Source organism: Sphaeramia orbicularis, chromosome 1 (genome assembly GCF_902148855.1).
Source record: "Sphaeramia orbicularis chromosome 1, fSphaOr1.1, whole genome shotgun sequence".
Taxonomy (NCBI): Eukaryota; Metazoa; Chordata; class Actinopteri; order Kurtiformes; family Apogonidae; genus Sphaeramia; species Sphaeramia orbicularis.
Genome location: NC_043957.1, coordinates 34,617,480 through 34,630,242, shown reverse-complemented (window position 1 = coordinate 34,630,242; position 12,763 = coordinate 34,617,480). Strand labels below are relative to the sequence as shown.

Below are 12,763 nucleotides of genomic sequence, written 5' to 3'. Positions count from 1 at the left end.
AATACGCCCACAACTCGTTACCCTGTGCTTCCTCTGGTCTGTCTCCATTTCATGTAGTTTTTGGATATCAACCTCCTCTGTTCCCGGCCCTGGAAAAGGAAGTCAGCGTTCCGTCAGCCCTGGCTCTGATAAGGAGATGTAAAAGGACCTGGATTCGTGCCAGACAGGCTCTGCTTAAGGCGTCTGGCATCTACAAGACTGCGGCGGACCGGCACAGGACTCCAGCTCCGGTCTACCAGCGTGACCAGCGTGTGTGGCTGTCGACCCGGCATCTCCCTTTGAGGGTGGAGAGCCGAAAACTGGCACCCAGGTTCGTGGGTCCTTTCCCTATATCAAAGGTTATTAATCCTGTCTCTGTACGCCTCAAATTACCCAGGACAATGAGAATTCACCCGTCGTTTCACGTCAGTCAAGTCAAGCCCGCAAAGGAGAGTCCGTTAGTCCCCCCCACCCAGCCACCTCCACCGCCCCGGATCATCGATGGGGACCCAGCCTACACGGTGCGCCGGCTCATGGCAGCCCGTCGTCGAGGGAGAGGGTTCCAGTACTTGGTGGACTGGGAGGGATACGGCGCTGAAGAGCGTTCCTGGGTGCCCGCCTCCTACATTTTGGACCCGGACCTGATTCGGGAGTTCCATCAGCGCCACCCGGAGGTTCCTGGGCCGTCCGGTGCCGTCCCCTAGAGGGGGGGGTACTGTCATGTCGGCTTCTGGACTTTGTCTGTCTTTTCTGTTTTGTTTGTCATTTCCTGTTTTATTTTGTTAAGTTTCCCTCATGTGTCTTGTCTGTTGTCTTTACTTCCTTTTGTGTTCACCTTTCACCTGATTACCTTGCTCCTCCCTGATTATCTCCACCTGTGTCTCATTGTCTTCCCGCCCTCTTGTGTATTTAAACCCTGTGTCTTCCCCTATTCCTTTGCCAGTTTGTGCTCTACAACTTGTTTGTGTTCACTAACCAGCGTTTCTTGGATCCTGTTCGTTTGTCTGCCGTGTTTGACCTGTTTTCGTCCTTCGACCACCGATTCAGCCTGTTCCTATCCTGCCTGCTTGTTCTCGACCTGGTTCGTGTACCCGACTCTGTCTCTGCCTGCTCCCTTTAAATACCTCAGCCTCCACTGATTACCTGTGCTTCGACCTCCGCCTGGATTACTACCGTGAGTCTGCCTGTCCCCCATGTACCGTTGCTTGTTTGACTGCTTATCCGTGTATGACCTGGCTTGTTTTTTGACCACCCTCTGTTTGTCCCTAGTGGGGATTCCGTTGGGGTTTTCCCGGCTCGGCCAGGCCGGTCGTCTGCTGTATTCACCCGCAGCCCAGACGTTTATCCCCGGAACCAGAGGCTCCACAGAAATAATATTATCTCTGTGTTGTACCTTATTCTCTGTGAAAGTGTTTAATAAAAACACTAAACCTTATTTACTTGTGGTCTTGCTTTTGGGTTCAGCCTTTGTACTTAGCCTCTTACAGTTTCAGTTACATAATTTAATCATTTCTTGTTCGAGTTTAATATCGTTTTGCAGATAATTAACTCAATCGTTCTGTTGGCTAGGTCGGAGTGAACTAGCTATCAAGTCCCTGGAAAAGACTCTTACTTGGTACGATAAGGTCACTGACCATTTTCTTAAAGAGGAACGGAGGGCCGAATTTATGTTTAAATAACTTGACTTTTTTTTTTATGTAAGCCAACAATGAGCTTCCCCTCTCTGAAAGACGAGCAGCCGCCACTGTTTGGATGGTGGGAGGAAGGTGGAGTACAAGGAGAGAACAGAGAAGTTTGACTACTCCTGTTGGAATCGAACCCAGGCCCTTTTTGCTGTGAGGGGATAGTAAATGGTTTCATCTGACGTTTTTATATTAGAAGTAAAACTAACATTGCATATGAATTAACATGAGGTTTTACACCAGTGCACAGTGAAACAGAATACAGTTATAACGAAGTAAGATTGAATTAATACAGCTCTACATGAAGTGGGACTGTCAAAGTCTATTTAACATATGGAATCAGGCTTAATCAAATCTACAGCCCACATTAGACACACTTTTTCCCGAAGAATTCCATCAGAAGTGCACATGAAGAACACATGAAAGGTTGTATTGTAGTCGTTGTGTTGTTTGTGATCATCCAGGTCATGGTAACTGGACTGATGAAAATGATGAGAGATGTAATGCCTTCAAGAAACTCCAACCAAGGCCACTTTCCTTTGTGCAGTCCTTCCATATAATCATAGTGTTGTAAAGTGAGTTAGTTAACCAGGTGACAGCATCACACACCTGTGAGTTTACATAATAGGCCAAGGCCATGCTTTATCTCTTTTACATGGCAAATATATAAAGCAGTCTTGTACTTTTAAAAATAATTTCTCTTGCAAATCCTGTGGAAAGAGATCCTGATTTAAAAAAAAAAAAAAAAGTGCCTCCATTATACTCTTTAAATAGAAAATAGACAAAGGTTAATAATTTGCAACTGCACATTGTACCATTTATTACAGTATCTTTTATTAATCTTTGCAGTTTGTGTTGCTAATGATATCTACAGCCAAAAACATATGATGCATGATTAAAACATAACTAAAATGTGAAGGATTGTTCAATAAATACAGTAGAAAAAGCTCAAATCCTGGTGCTGACATTATAATCTCACAGCTCTAGTAGGAAAATAAATGTAATGGGGTTGAAATGTTGATGTATGGATGGCATATGTTCATTATCATCATTTAACTGGTATAAAGAGTTAGGCAGTTTTGCTTAGTTTTTTTGAGAAAATCTTTTTTATTTGTACACATGCATAAAATCCATGTCTCCATAAATTCAGAAACACACTAAAATATATGTCATAGCATATTATCATTTATTTTACATTATTAAAATAAATAGTTGAGTCATATGGAAGTAAGTTCAAACAAATAAAACAAACAAAAAACCAAAAACAAAACCAATGTTGCCTGTTAATCATTTACCGTCATATTAATGGGTATTGGAACACTGCGCTCCCACGGTCCCACCTTGAAACTCAAAGAAATTTCATTTTTATTGTCTCAGAAATTCAACCTATGTATTTAAAGCATCCAAGTACACAAACAGGGAGCAGTGTTCTGCCACTAAAGACACCCTGGGTCTTCAGATCTAAACCCGTCCCATGGCCAAGAGTAGTGACGGGAGAATCAACCTAGCATACATGTTATTATTAGCAAGGGAAACCAGAGTACTGAGAAAACCTCCACAGCACAGGAAAAACCTACAAGTTCCACACGGAAAGGCCTTGGTCCAACTGTCCGTCTTGTGAATCCTCTCAGGCATAAACCTCTGTAGTAAGGAGGTGCGTTGATGTGTTGCTTAGCCATGACCCAAACAGCAACTGGCAACCAAAACCATCTACTGATATTGAATGTTTAGTAACTTCTGATCCACTAATCCTTTTAATCCATATAAATAATTGGTGTAAAATACAGTTTGTCATCTCTTCATGGTCAGCAGATATGACCCATTTGGACATTCACAGGCTCCACAGTGAACATGGAAACACAGTCATCTTCTACAACATTGAATCACCAGTAAAACCCATGGAGTTGGATCAATGACAGTGGTTGTAGGCACTTGATTTTACATTCAGTTGTTGATATATTTGCTGAAAAAGCCACTTTTTCTTCAGTTTTCTCTCTTTCTGATATAATAATCCTCAACTTTAATCTGAGCTTCTATGAACATTCACATTATCAGCTAATTAAATACAGAATAATACCTCATTTCATGGAAAAAACACAAAACACAGACGATAATATTATAATAAATGATGATAAATCAATTAAGAAAGGTTTAATACAGAGAAAAAAAAAAACATTTGGGAAGTGACATAAAAGTAGTACAGGATCTTTAGGGGTTAAATTTGCACAGACTTTTTCTCAATTAAAGCAGCTTTGCATCTGTTGCCGTACTTGGATTCTGAAACAGCCCTTTTCAGGGATAACAGCCAGAAAAAAAAAGGGGTTTAAAGAATATTTTGATTAGTCTGGTCAATAAAACTGTGTAAAAACATAAATGTAAGTAAGCACATGTTTGTGTCTATGATGATAACTTTGATTTTGCAGTAATACAGTTACATACATTTAATATCATTTTTAATAAGAAACTAGTATTTCCATTTAAAACATAGTATTTACAATTGTAGTTGATAATAAATTCATCCTATTTACAGTAATCACTTTTTTTCTTAATATTAAACAAACACATTAACACAGTAGTTCCCAACCTTTTTTGGCTCGTGACCCCATTTTAACATCACACATTTGTGGCGACCCCAGAACAGAGACATTTTTTTTGTTGCTCAAATTTATTTGTTTTTGATCATGTAATAGTTTGCTATACTGCGTTGCAAATAAAGTTAATTTTAGACGACATTTACTCTATATAATGTATATTATTAAGGATGGAGGCAGAAAAGCCAGGTGTAGATTACTGCACAAAGTGAGAATTGGATTTTCCTTGGTCAAGATATGTACAGTCAGTCCAGCTTGGATTTACAAGGCTGACAATTAATACTGAACAAACAAGAACTCAAACTATGAATTATGAAAGAGCTGCAGCATCTGAAACTGACCACAATGAACATTTGAAAGATAAACAGTACCACAGTGCTTCAGTTTCAGCTTCACAGTTTGTCATTTCTTTTATGGATTGGGATTGTTTCTGTCAACTCACCATATATTTTTTATTTGTAAGTTTTTCAAATTTTTTATCAATTACTAGACATTTCAGGCAACCCCATTTGAATTCCAGGCGACCCCATGTGGGGTCCCGACCCCAAGGTTGAAAAACACTGCATTAACACATTTACTGAATATTCTGATTACTGATGCTACTGGTGCTACCTCTGCCAGTATCCCTATGTGTTAATGCTAGTTTGATAAAGGATTCTTCAGCTGGCAAAGGGAAACAGAGGAGCCCACACCAAACCCAGCAAACAAAGGTTCACTAAACTGGGCTTTGAATCTGTGAATAAGCTCCATGGTGTCTGACACTGAGTAAAACGCCAACGTGTTGCCTGCATAGTCCAGGTACACACCAACCCGTGAAGCCCTGGGAGCATCAGGAAGGTCACGATCTGTTTTGTTGTGCCAGGCAGAGTAGCCCGAGTCTGAGCACAGCAGACTCCATGACTTGTCGTTGTAGCCCAGCAGACTGTGGGAGTTCTTCCCCTTTCGACTGATGCTCCTGTAGGCCACCCCAGCGGAGAACTCCCCGCTCCACTCGGCCTCCCAGTAAAACCTGAAACCGGTCAGAGGCTCCTTGCACAGGACCTGGGAAAAGCCATCAAAGCGGTCTGGATGGTCCGGGTAAAACTGGACGGTTTTCTTCCGGGTGACCCTCTGGTTCCCGTCGGACAGAACCAGCTCTTTGTAGACGGTGTTTGGATCAAAGGACATCTTGCAGGAGTCTGTGACAAAATATACACTTCTTAATGGGTATTCTGTTCAAAGAAATTTACTCAGCATGTCAAAGTGTTATTATTTCCTTTTCTAGGTAGTACTTGTGATGAAGTATAGTGCACCATTATTGTTAGTATTTCACTAAATTCTCTTGTCAAATTAAAAAATTACCTTTTTCAGGCACTGAAATATTAATTACTGTGAAGTCCACATATCAGTATGTGACTGACTACAGCTGACCTCAGTGCCAGTCAGCTGATTCTTTTCTGTGCATCCTATTGGTTAATCTCATTGAAGATGCCAGATTTAAACTGTTGAACTCTGACCGCCACTTCAGCCTGTTGGCTTACTAGGTCTACTTCACACTATCCACCTTCACCTTTAACTTCATTCTGTATCTGATGTAATCGTCCCGTGCACAAGCGTCAAACTCTGGTCCTTGAGGGCCGGTATTGAGGTTTTGAACATACGTCACATGATCACGTGTTTTGCTGTTTACAACGCCATATTGGTAGGCGAGCTTTCCTTGGATCGTACAACGTGTTAAACGATGGACCTGCTAAACTCGTGTGTGCCGTTTATTACTTAGCTTTCACCAATTATAAATTAGGCAGAAATACCGCTGGGTTCCATTGGTGGCAGAGGTGGTTTTGTTCTGTTTATAGTTATTACCGCAGTTAGCGTAGCTTCTCAGTATAGTTAGCCTGCTTGCCTATTGCGCTTAGCGGCATGGAAAAAAAGAATTGTCATCATGTGGTACAGTGCTGAAGACCCCTTTAAACCTACCAGGAGGGCTTCCCCTGGCCTATCACCCTATAAAGAGAGAGTGATTGTGGATCTACCTGCTCCCTTTGCCGGAGATGGCAGCCAGAGTTTCCTCAGCTGGGTGAAGCAGCTGGAAGTGGCAGTCGGAGCTACAGCGGGCGACACCGGTGAGTTCAGCGGGGAGCTGGTGACAATACTCCCCACCTGTCTGTGCAAATCTGCTTTTCTACTATGGGACAGCCTTCCTGATGCGGCCAAGTCAAATTATGCGGCCGTGAAAGAGAAGATGGGATCGGCTTTTGGACAGAGACAGTTAATGGACCGTTTTAGAGCTAACATATCACGAGTTCCGGGGGAGAGTCTGGAGGTGTACACGGCTGATGCGAGCCGGCTGGTAGCTACTACTACTACTACTAGGGCTCTTGCGATGGGGTGGGTGTCCCGTCCCGGTGCGTTGAGCCGACCAGGTGAACCAATGTTTTCCATCGCTGGCGGTCTTGTGCCAGCTGCTCTGCGTCCTCCATGGTAACTCCATATTGTTGGAGGTCGCCTGCAATGACGTTGAGCCATCGGGTGCGGGGCTTGCCTGGTAGCTGGTACTCGTGTTTTTGCCTCCGAGTTGCACGCGTATCACTGTTGTTAGTAAACATTGAAACTCATCTATGGTGCCTTTATCACAAGCAGACATACTTGCAAATAACAAAACACGCAAACGCAAGTCCAAAGAAAAACACGATATAAAGCAACAGTTCTGACTTTCTGGATCCAGATAGCGTGCCTACCAATATGGCGGTGTAAACAACAATCACATGACCAGTGATGTCAGCTGCAAGTCCTCACTCCTACGTGTTCTCGATATTTCCCTCTTCCATCACACCTGGTTCAATTAATGATCACCTCATCATCAAGCTCTGCAGAAGCCTGATAACGATATAATGGCTTCCAGGTGTGATGGAAGAGGGAAATATCTACAACATGCAGGATACCGGCCCTTGAGGACCGGAGTTTGACACCCCTGGTCTAGTGCTTTAAGACAGAGGGTTCCGGTTCTGGCTCCATTCTGGAGTCTCAGAACCTTGGTGCTTTCTGTAGAACCAGAACCACATTCACACCAGAATGTGGGCTGGTTACGGAATCAAAGTAGGAGGATGTTTCTCCCTTGTCTTTGTCAAATCCCCACTTGTCGTCACAACCGCGAGGAAGAACCAACTTCCTTTGATTCCATCTGAGAAACAAATTTTCAGCTTCCGACCCATGCAGCTGCCATTTCAAAATTAGGTTTGGGAACTAAAATAAATGTCCTGTGTTGTCATTGCGGCCTGCTGTGTTCTTTTTCCTATGGAGGGTCTGGTTGCTGCGCTCCCTGCCTTGTCTTCCCTGTACACTCATGGAAGAATCAGGAAAGTGTGCATTTCCTGCTTTGATTTCCATCATCTGCACATGGAAGGGCAGGAAGCTTCCAGAAAGTGATGAAAGTGATTCTGACTGAACTGTGTTAATGAACAGTAAACTGGCAGACAATAATAACAGATTACACTTTCAATTCCAAACCATCACCCACTGCCCACCTTATTACAATACAGTGCTGTTAAATAGATGCATCATACTCACATCTCAAGAAGTCTGTTCTGGTTTTTGGCTCCTGAAAGTCAACTCTGGAAGGAACTGTTTGGATATGAAATGTCAAACACATTGTGTAATAAACTGGCTTTTGTTACTAAACTCTATATTTGTGTTTTTTAAGAATTCATTTACCTTTCAGCCGTTTGTCTCCATTTCTTGGCAGGAGTATGTAGACGGGGGTTTCACTCACTGTTGAAGTGATACAATGTTAACTTACGACAAGTGGTTCCCAACCTTTTTTGGGTCATGACCCCATTTTAACATCACAAATTTCTGGCGACCCCAGACATTCAAAACAGAGACTCGTTTTTTTTTTTTTTTTGCTAAAATGAATTTGTTTTTGATCATGTAATAGTTTGCTATACTATGTTGCAAATAAACGTTAATTTTTGACAACATTTAGTCTATATAATGTATATTATTATGGATGGAGGCAGAAAAGCCAGGTGTAGATTACTGCACAAAGTGAGAATTTAATTTTCCTTGGTCAGGATATGTACAGTCAGTCCAGCTTGGATTTACAAGGCTGACAATTAATACTGAACAAACAAGAACTCAAACTATGAATTATGAAAGAGCTGCAGCATCTGAAACTGACCACAATGAACATTTGAAAGATAAACAGAACCACAGTGGTTCAGTTTCAGCTTCACAATTTGTCATGTCTTTCATGGATTGGGATTGTCTCTGTCAACTCAATATAATATTTATTAGTAAGTAGGGTTTGTTTTTTTTTTTGTTTTTTTTTGTCAATTTCAAGAAATTTCAGGTGACCCCATTTGAATTTCAGGCGACCCTACATGGGGACCCGACCCCAAGGTTGAAAAACACTGGGTTACTATGATGTGATGACAGGATGTTTAGTGACTACCCTCTGGAACAAACCTGTTTTGGAGATCTTGCTCAGTTCCTTCTTACAGATGTCATCCAGATGTTCCTTCATCTCTGTGGCTGTCTTGCTCATCTCACCAAAGGAGAACTGAGGGTTGATGAGAACTTTGGGCACCATGGCCTCAGGAGGAACACAAAGGGTTGGAAAATTCTGTTCGCAAGAAACATGAAATGTCATGTCAGAAACAAAACAATGATTATCTCTTATGATTAAAAACATGGATATCACAAAAAGGACTGACGGTATCGGACTGCGTATTCTGCATGGACTTTCTGTATGTGTGTGATCATTCATTACCTGTAGAAAGTGAATGTTGTCCTCTGTTTCAAGGATCTGCCTCAGCTCAGCATCTCTGCGCTGTAGCTCCAGTATCTCCTGCTCCAGTCGGTCCACGTAGCCCTCGGCCTGTGACATCGCTGCCTGCATGTTGGCCGTTATCATCTGATGGATTTCAGCCTTCCAGCGCTCCACCGCCTGGAGCATTTCATGGAATGTCTTATCACTTTCTGCCTGCGCTCTTTGGGCACAGCTCTAAAAGAAACAAACAAAAGAAAAAAAGCACAGTCTGTGAGAAGCTTTAAACATTATTATATCACCGCCAGATGGAGCCAAACACAGGTTTTTTAAAGTACACACAGTGACTTTGAGCTTTTCTGGAATATATAAAAACAATGACTGATGTCTATGTGCACTGGTCGACAAGTAAAATGCTTCCAGAATAAAAGTAATGAAACTTAACCCATTTTGTCAAAAATGCTGGTTGGCTGTAGTTTTCAACATAAAGTCTTGAGTCAAAATGTGAAATTAATAAGTAATGATTATCTCAAAACTACTGATCTACTTCAAATCACTGCACATTATAATATATTCACTTCACTGGTTCTTCCTAGTGAAAGATTTATGAATCTATTGTATAAATGTATATAAACTAATATATATGTGTGATAACACTATCATATAGTTAGTTAGTTTATACTTCTTCCTACTCCTTTTTGACCATGCAAAATACAGACTTGTATGTACTTGAAGATAGATTCTGTTCACATAAATATTATTTTGTTTTTGTCTTAATTTACTTTGTTTTGTTTTATTTTGCTTATTTGCACATTGGAAATAAATAAATAAGTAAATAAACAAACAAACAAACAAACAAACAAACATTGAAAACATCAGCTAACCAGCACTTTTGTCATTGTCATTTTTTTCCGATTCATATGTAAGATTTACAACTTTAATCTCTGAGGCAGATAATTTCTGAAAAATAAATAAATAAATAAACAATAATAATGTAGGCCAGTGATATCTTTTGTATCTTAACTGGTGCATTTGTCATTCTAAATTGTCTGAGGTCTGAATGTGAGAATGACTTTTCTTTTTTCTTTGTCTTACTTTGAGAACATCCACATTGTGCTTGAGTTCCTGCAGCTCCTTCATCCTCTCCTGGATAATGTGCTGGACCTCAGACTGGGTCACCACCAGGACTTTCTGATAAATCAAAATGATATACAGTTATTTCAGAGTATATCAGTGTGGACGTTGTAAAGAATGATTTTTCCTTCAAAAATAATAAAAAACAAAACAAAAAAACCCAAAACAAAACAAAAACTTTACAGTGCTTTACAATATGCCAGAAACACAAGAGGATATTTTAAACAGTGGAGACTTAATTAACTGAGAACAGATGCAAATGCAATTATTATTATTATTATTATTATTATTATTATTATTATTATTATTATTATTTGATGATCTGAGTGTTATCTTTCACAGATTCATTTCTACGTTGACTGAAGAACAGACTAATGTGTTAGTCAATAACTGCTATCGCTTTCTTGATCAGATACTACAGTTGTTAAGGTGCCACCTGTACGCTGGCATGGCACTTTTATTGTCTATAAATAATAAGAGGAAACATCCTTTTGTCGTCCTGTGATAATTAAGGTGGATCATCATTATCTTGTAATAACTATTCTCATTTCCACAAGGTCAAACAACTGTCAGTACATGACAAAACAACCTTTGTTATTTAACCCTCCGGTATCCCGTCCAGCTAAGCCCTTACTAAGCACCAAGTGTGCCATTTTGGCACACTTGTGGAATAATGTCCAAAAAAATTTCATACAGTTTGTTTTTAATTCTTTTACACTTTTTTCTATTTCATCAATTTGAGCCGTAAATAAAAATACCAAATACTCCAAAACTGTCACATTTTTAACCCTTTAAATGCCGTGTTTGTAATGTAAACAATCCATTTTTTTGGATGCAAAAAACACAAAAAATTAATATTTTTCAATATACTACATAAAAAGTGGATTACATTTTATTTGATTTTTGCAGCCTGGCATATGTCAACGATTAACTCCAACATTGGTTAATTTGTATTATTATTTTTGGCGCTAGGTCAAATGTACAATAATACTAGCATCTGTCACCAAGTGTGCCAAAAAGGCACACCTATAAATCAAACTATTAAATATTATAAATTGATTTATTTTTCTGCTCTAATTTGATTTTATTTTTGTAAATCAAAGTCAGCCCTAATCATACATATCAAATGATTATTCATTTTACATTTTTTAAACCTTTTAAACGATCTCTTTTCATCATGATATCACTACATTTTTTGATGCAAAAAACACAAAATATGTTTGTTTTTTTCAAAATACTAGATAAAAATTGGATTAAATATTATTTGATTTTTGTAGCCTGGCATATGTCAATGATTAACAGCAACATTAACAACGTTAATAAATTAATTTAGACCCTCACCTCTCAAATGAAGCCCAGATATCAGTAAAAGCAGGATTTATGCTTACGGATCAAAAACAGTGGTTATAATGGAAGAAATAGTGCGTTTTAGGCACACTTGGGAGACAGATGCTAGTCTTGTCATTTTCTTTTGTTTCAATGTGCAAATTTTAATTGGTGGCCAGAATTTTAAAGATCATGCAAAAATGAACAACTTTTGAATTCTAACTGTATTTAAATTGTGAAAAATAATATGAAGTTTTTTAACACGTAGTGCAAAGTGTGCCTAAAAAGTGCACCCGGATACCGGAGGGTTAATGATCAAATGAGTAACTTGTGATCCCGAGCAGCTGCTCTAGGCATCAGTACATAATGACCTGTTTCTCAATGCGTTCTTCTTCTGCTGAGGTGATGTTGTGGCTGCGGTGTTCTCTGACCGTACACAACACACAGATACACATCTGGTCTGAGCGACAGAACAACTCCAGGCCTTTTTCGTGCTGAGGGCAGATCTTCCTGTCCAGGTGTCCTGTCTCATCCACCAGCTTGTGCCTCTTAAACGTGGACGACTCATAATGTGGCTTGACGTGCGTTTCGCAGTAGTAGGCCAGGCACATGAGACATGACTTGACAGCCTTTTGGCGACGGCCGACACAAAAATCGCAGAAGGATTCTCGGTGCATGTATGGAAATGGAGTGAGCTCCGGAAGCTGGCGCCTCGGCTCGTGGTTGACATCTGGGAGGTTGCGTCTGAGCACCGGCCGTGGGGTGAAGGTGGCACGGCACTGTGGGCAGGAGTAGACACCCATGTGGTCAAACTGGTCCCAGTAGATCTTGATGCACTCCAAGCAGTAGGTGTCACCACAGGGGATGGTGACCGGGTCCCTCATCACATCCACACACAGTGGACAGAACGTATCAGGTGGTAAAGGGAAACCAGACTCAGCCATGTTGATGAACGCAATAAAAAACTACAAATCCAAACAATTTGGTCACTTGGTGTCACTGGAGGATGAGTAAATATCTAGTCAAGGTCCAATAACATGTTCCTGTAAACCTTCAGCTGCCTTTCAAACAGAGGAGTCTGCTCTCATCAGGTATTTAAAGGGAAGCCTTTGTTTCTACTATAAACAAAAAATGTGATATTTCCCAGAGAACCCGGTTCCAGCATGTGGGTGAAAGTACTGAGGTCTGCAGCCATGACACAGTCTGCTTAACAAGCAGGAATGTCTGGTAAACAGACACCAAAGGTCAACCTGTCAGCAAAATGAAACGCTTTATCAAAACTGTGGTTTTAAAGAATAGGTTTAATC

The 12,763-nt window shown here is 40.5% G+C and overlaps 1 protein-coding gene across 1 annotated transcript; it reads right to left on the bottom strand.

Annotated features, from left to right (window-relative positions):
• Window positions 1–4,849: 4,849 nt before the first annotated feature.
• Window positions 4,850–12,512, bottom strand: ftr84 (finTRIM family, member 84). The gene is made up of 7 exons (XM_030135087.1): window positions 11,828–12,512; window positions 10,092–10,187; window positions 9,000–9,233; window positions 8,696–8,852; window positions 7,943–7,999; window positions 7,799–7,852; window positions 4,850–5,430 (listed from the first exon to the last, which is right to left on the bottom strand). The coding sequence occupies exons 1-7, from the start codon at window positions 12,398–12,400 to the stop codon at window positions 4,892–4,894; spliced, it is 1,710 nt and encodes a 569-aa protein (XP_029990947.1). The 5' UTR covers window positions 12,401–12,512; the 3' UTR covers window positions 4,850–4,891.
• Between the last annotated feature and the right edge of the window lie 251 nt (window positions 12,513–12,763).

Excerpts from the sequence above, each read along its gene's own strand:
- ftr84 (XM_030135087.1), bottom strand. The coding sequence starts at position 12,400 with ATGGCTGAGTCTGGTTTCCCTTTACCACCTGATACGTTCTGTCCACTG. Across the intron at positions 9,234-10,091 it reads ACAATGTGGATGTTCTCAAA|AGCTGTGCCCAAAGAGCGCA; the intron begins GTAAGACAAAGA and ends TGTTTCTTTTAG. Across the intron at positions 7,853-7,942 it reads TGGAGACAAACGGCTGAAAG|TTCCTTCCAGAGTTGACTTT; the intron begins GTAAATGAATTC and ends ATATCCAAACAG.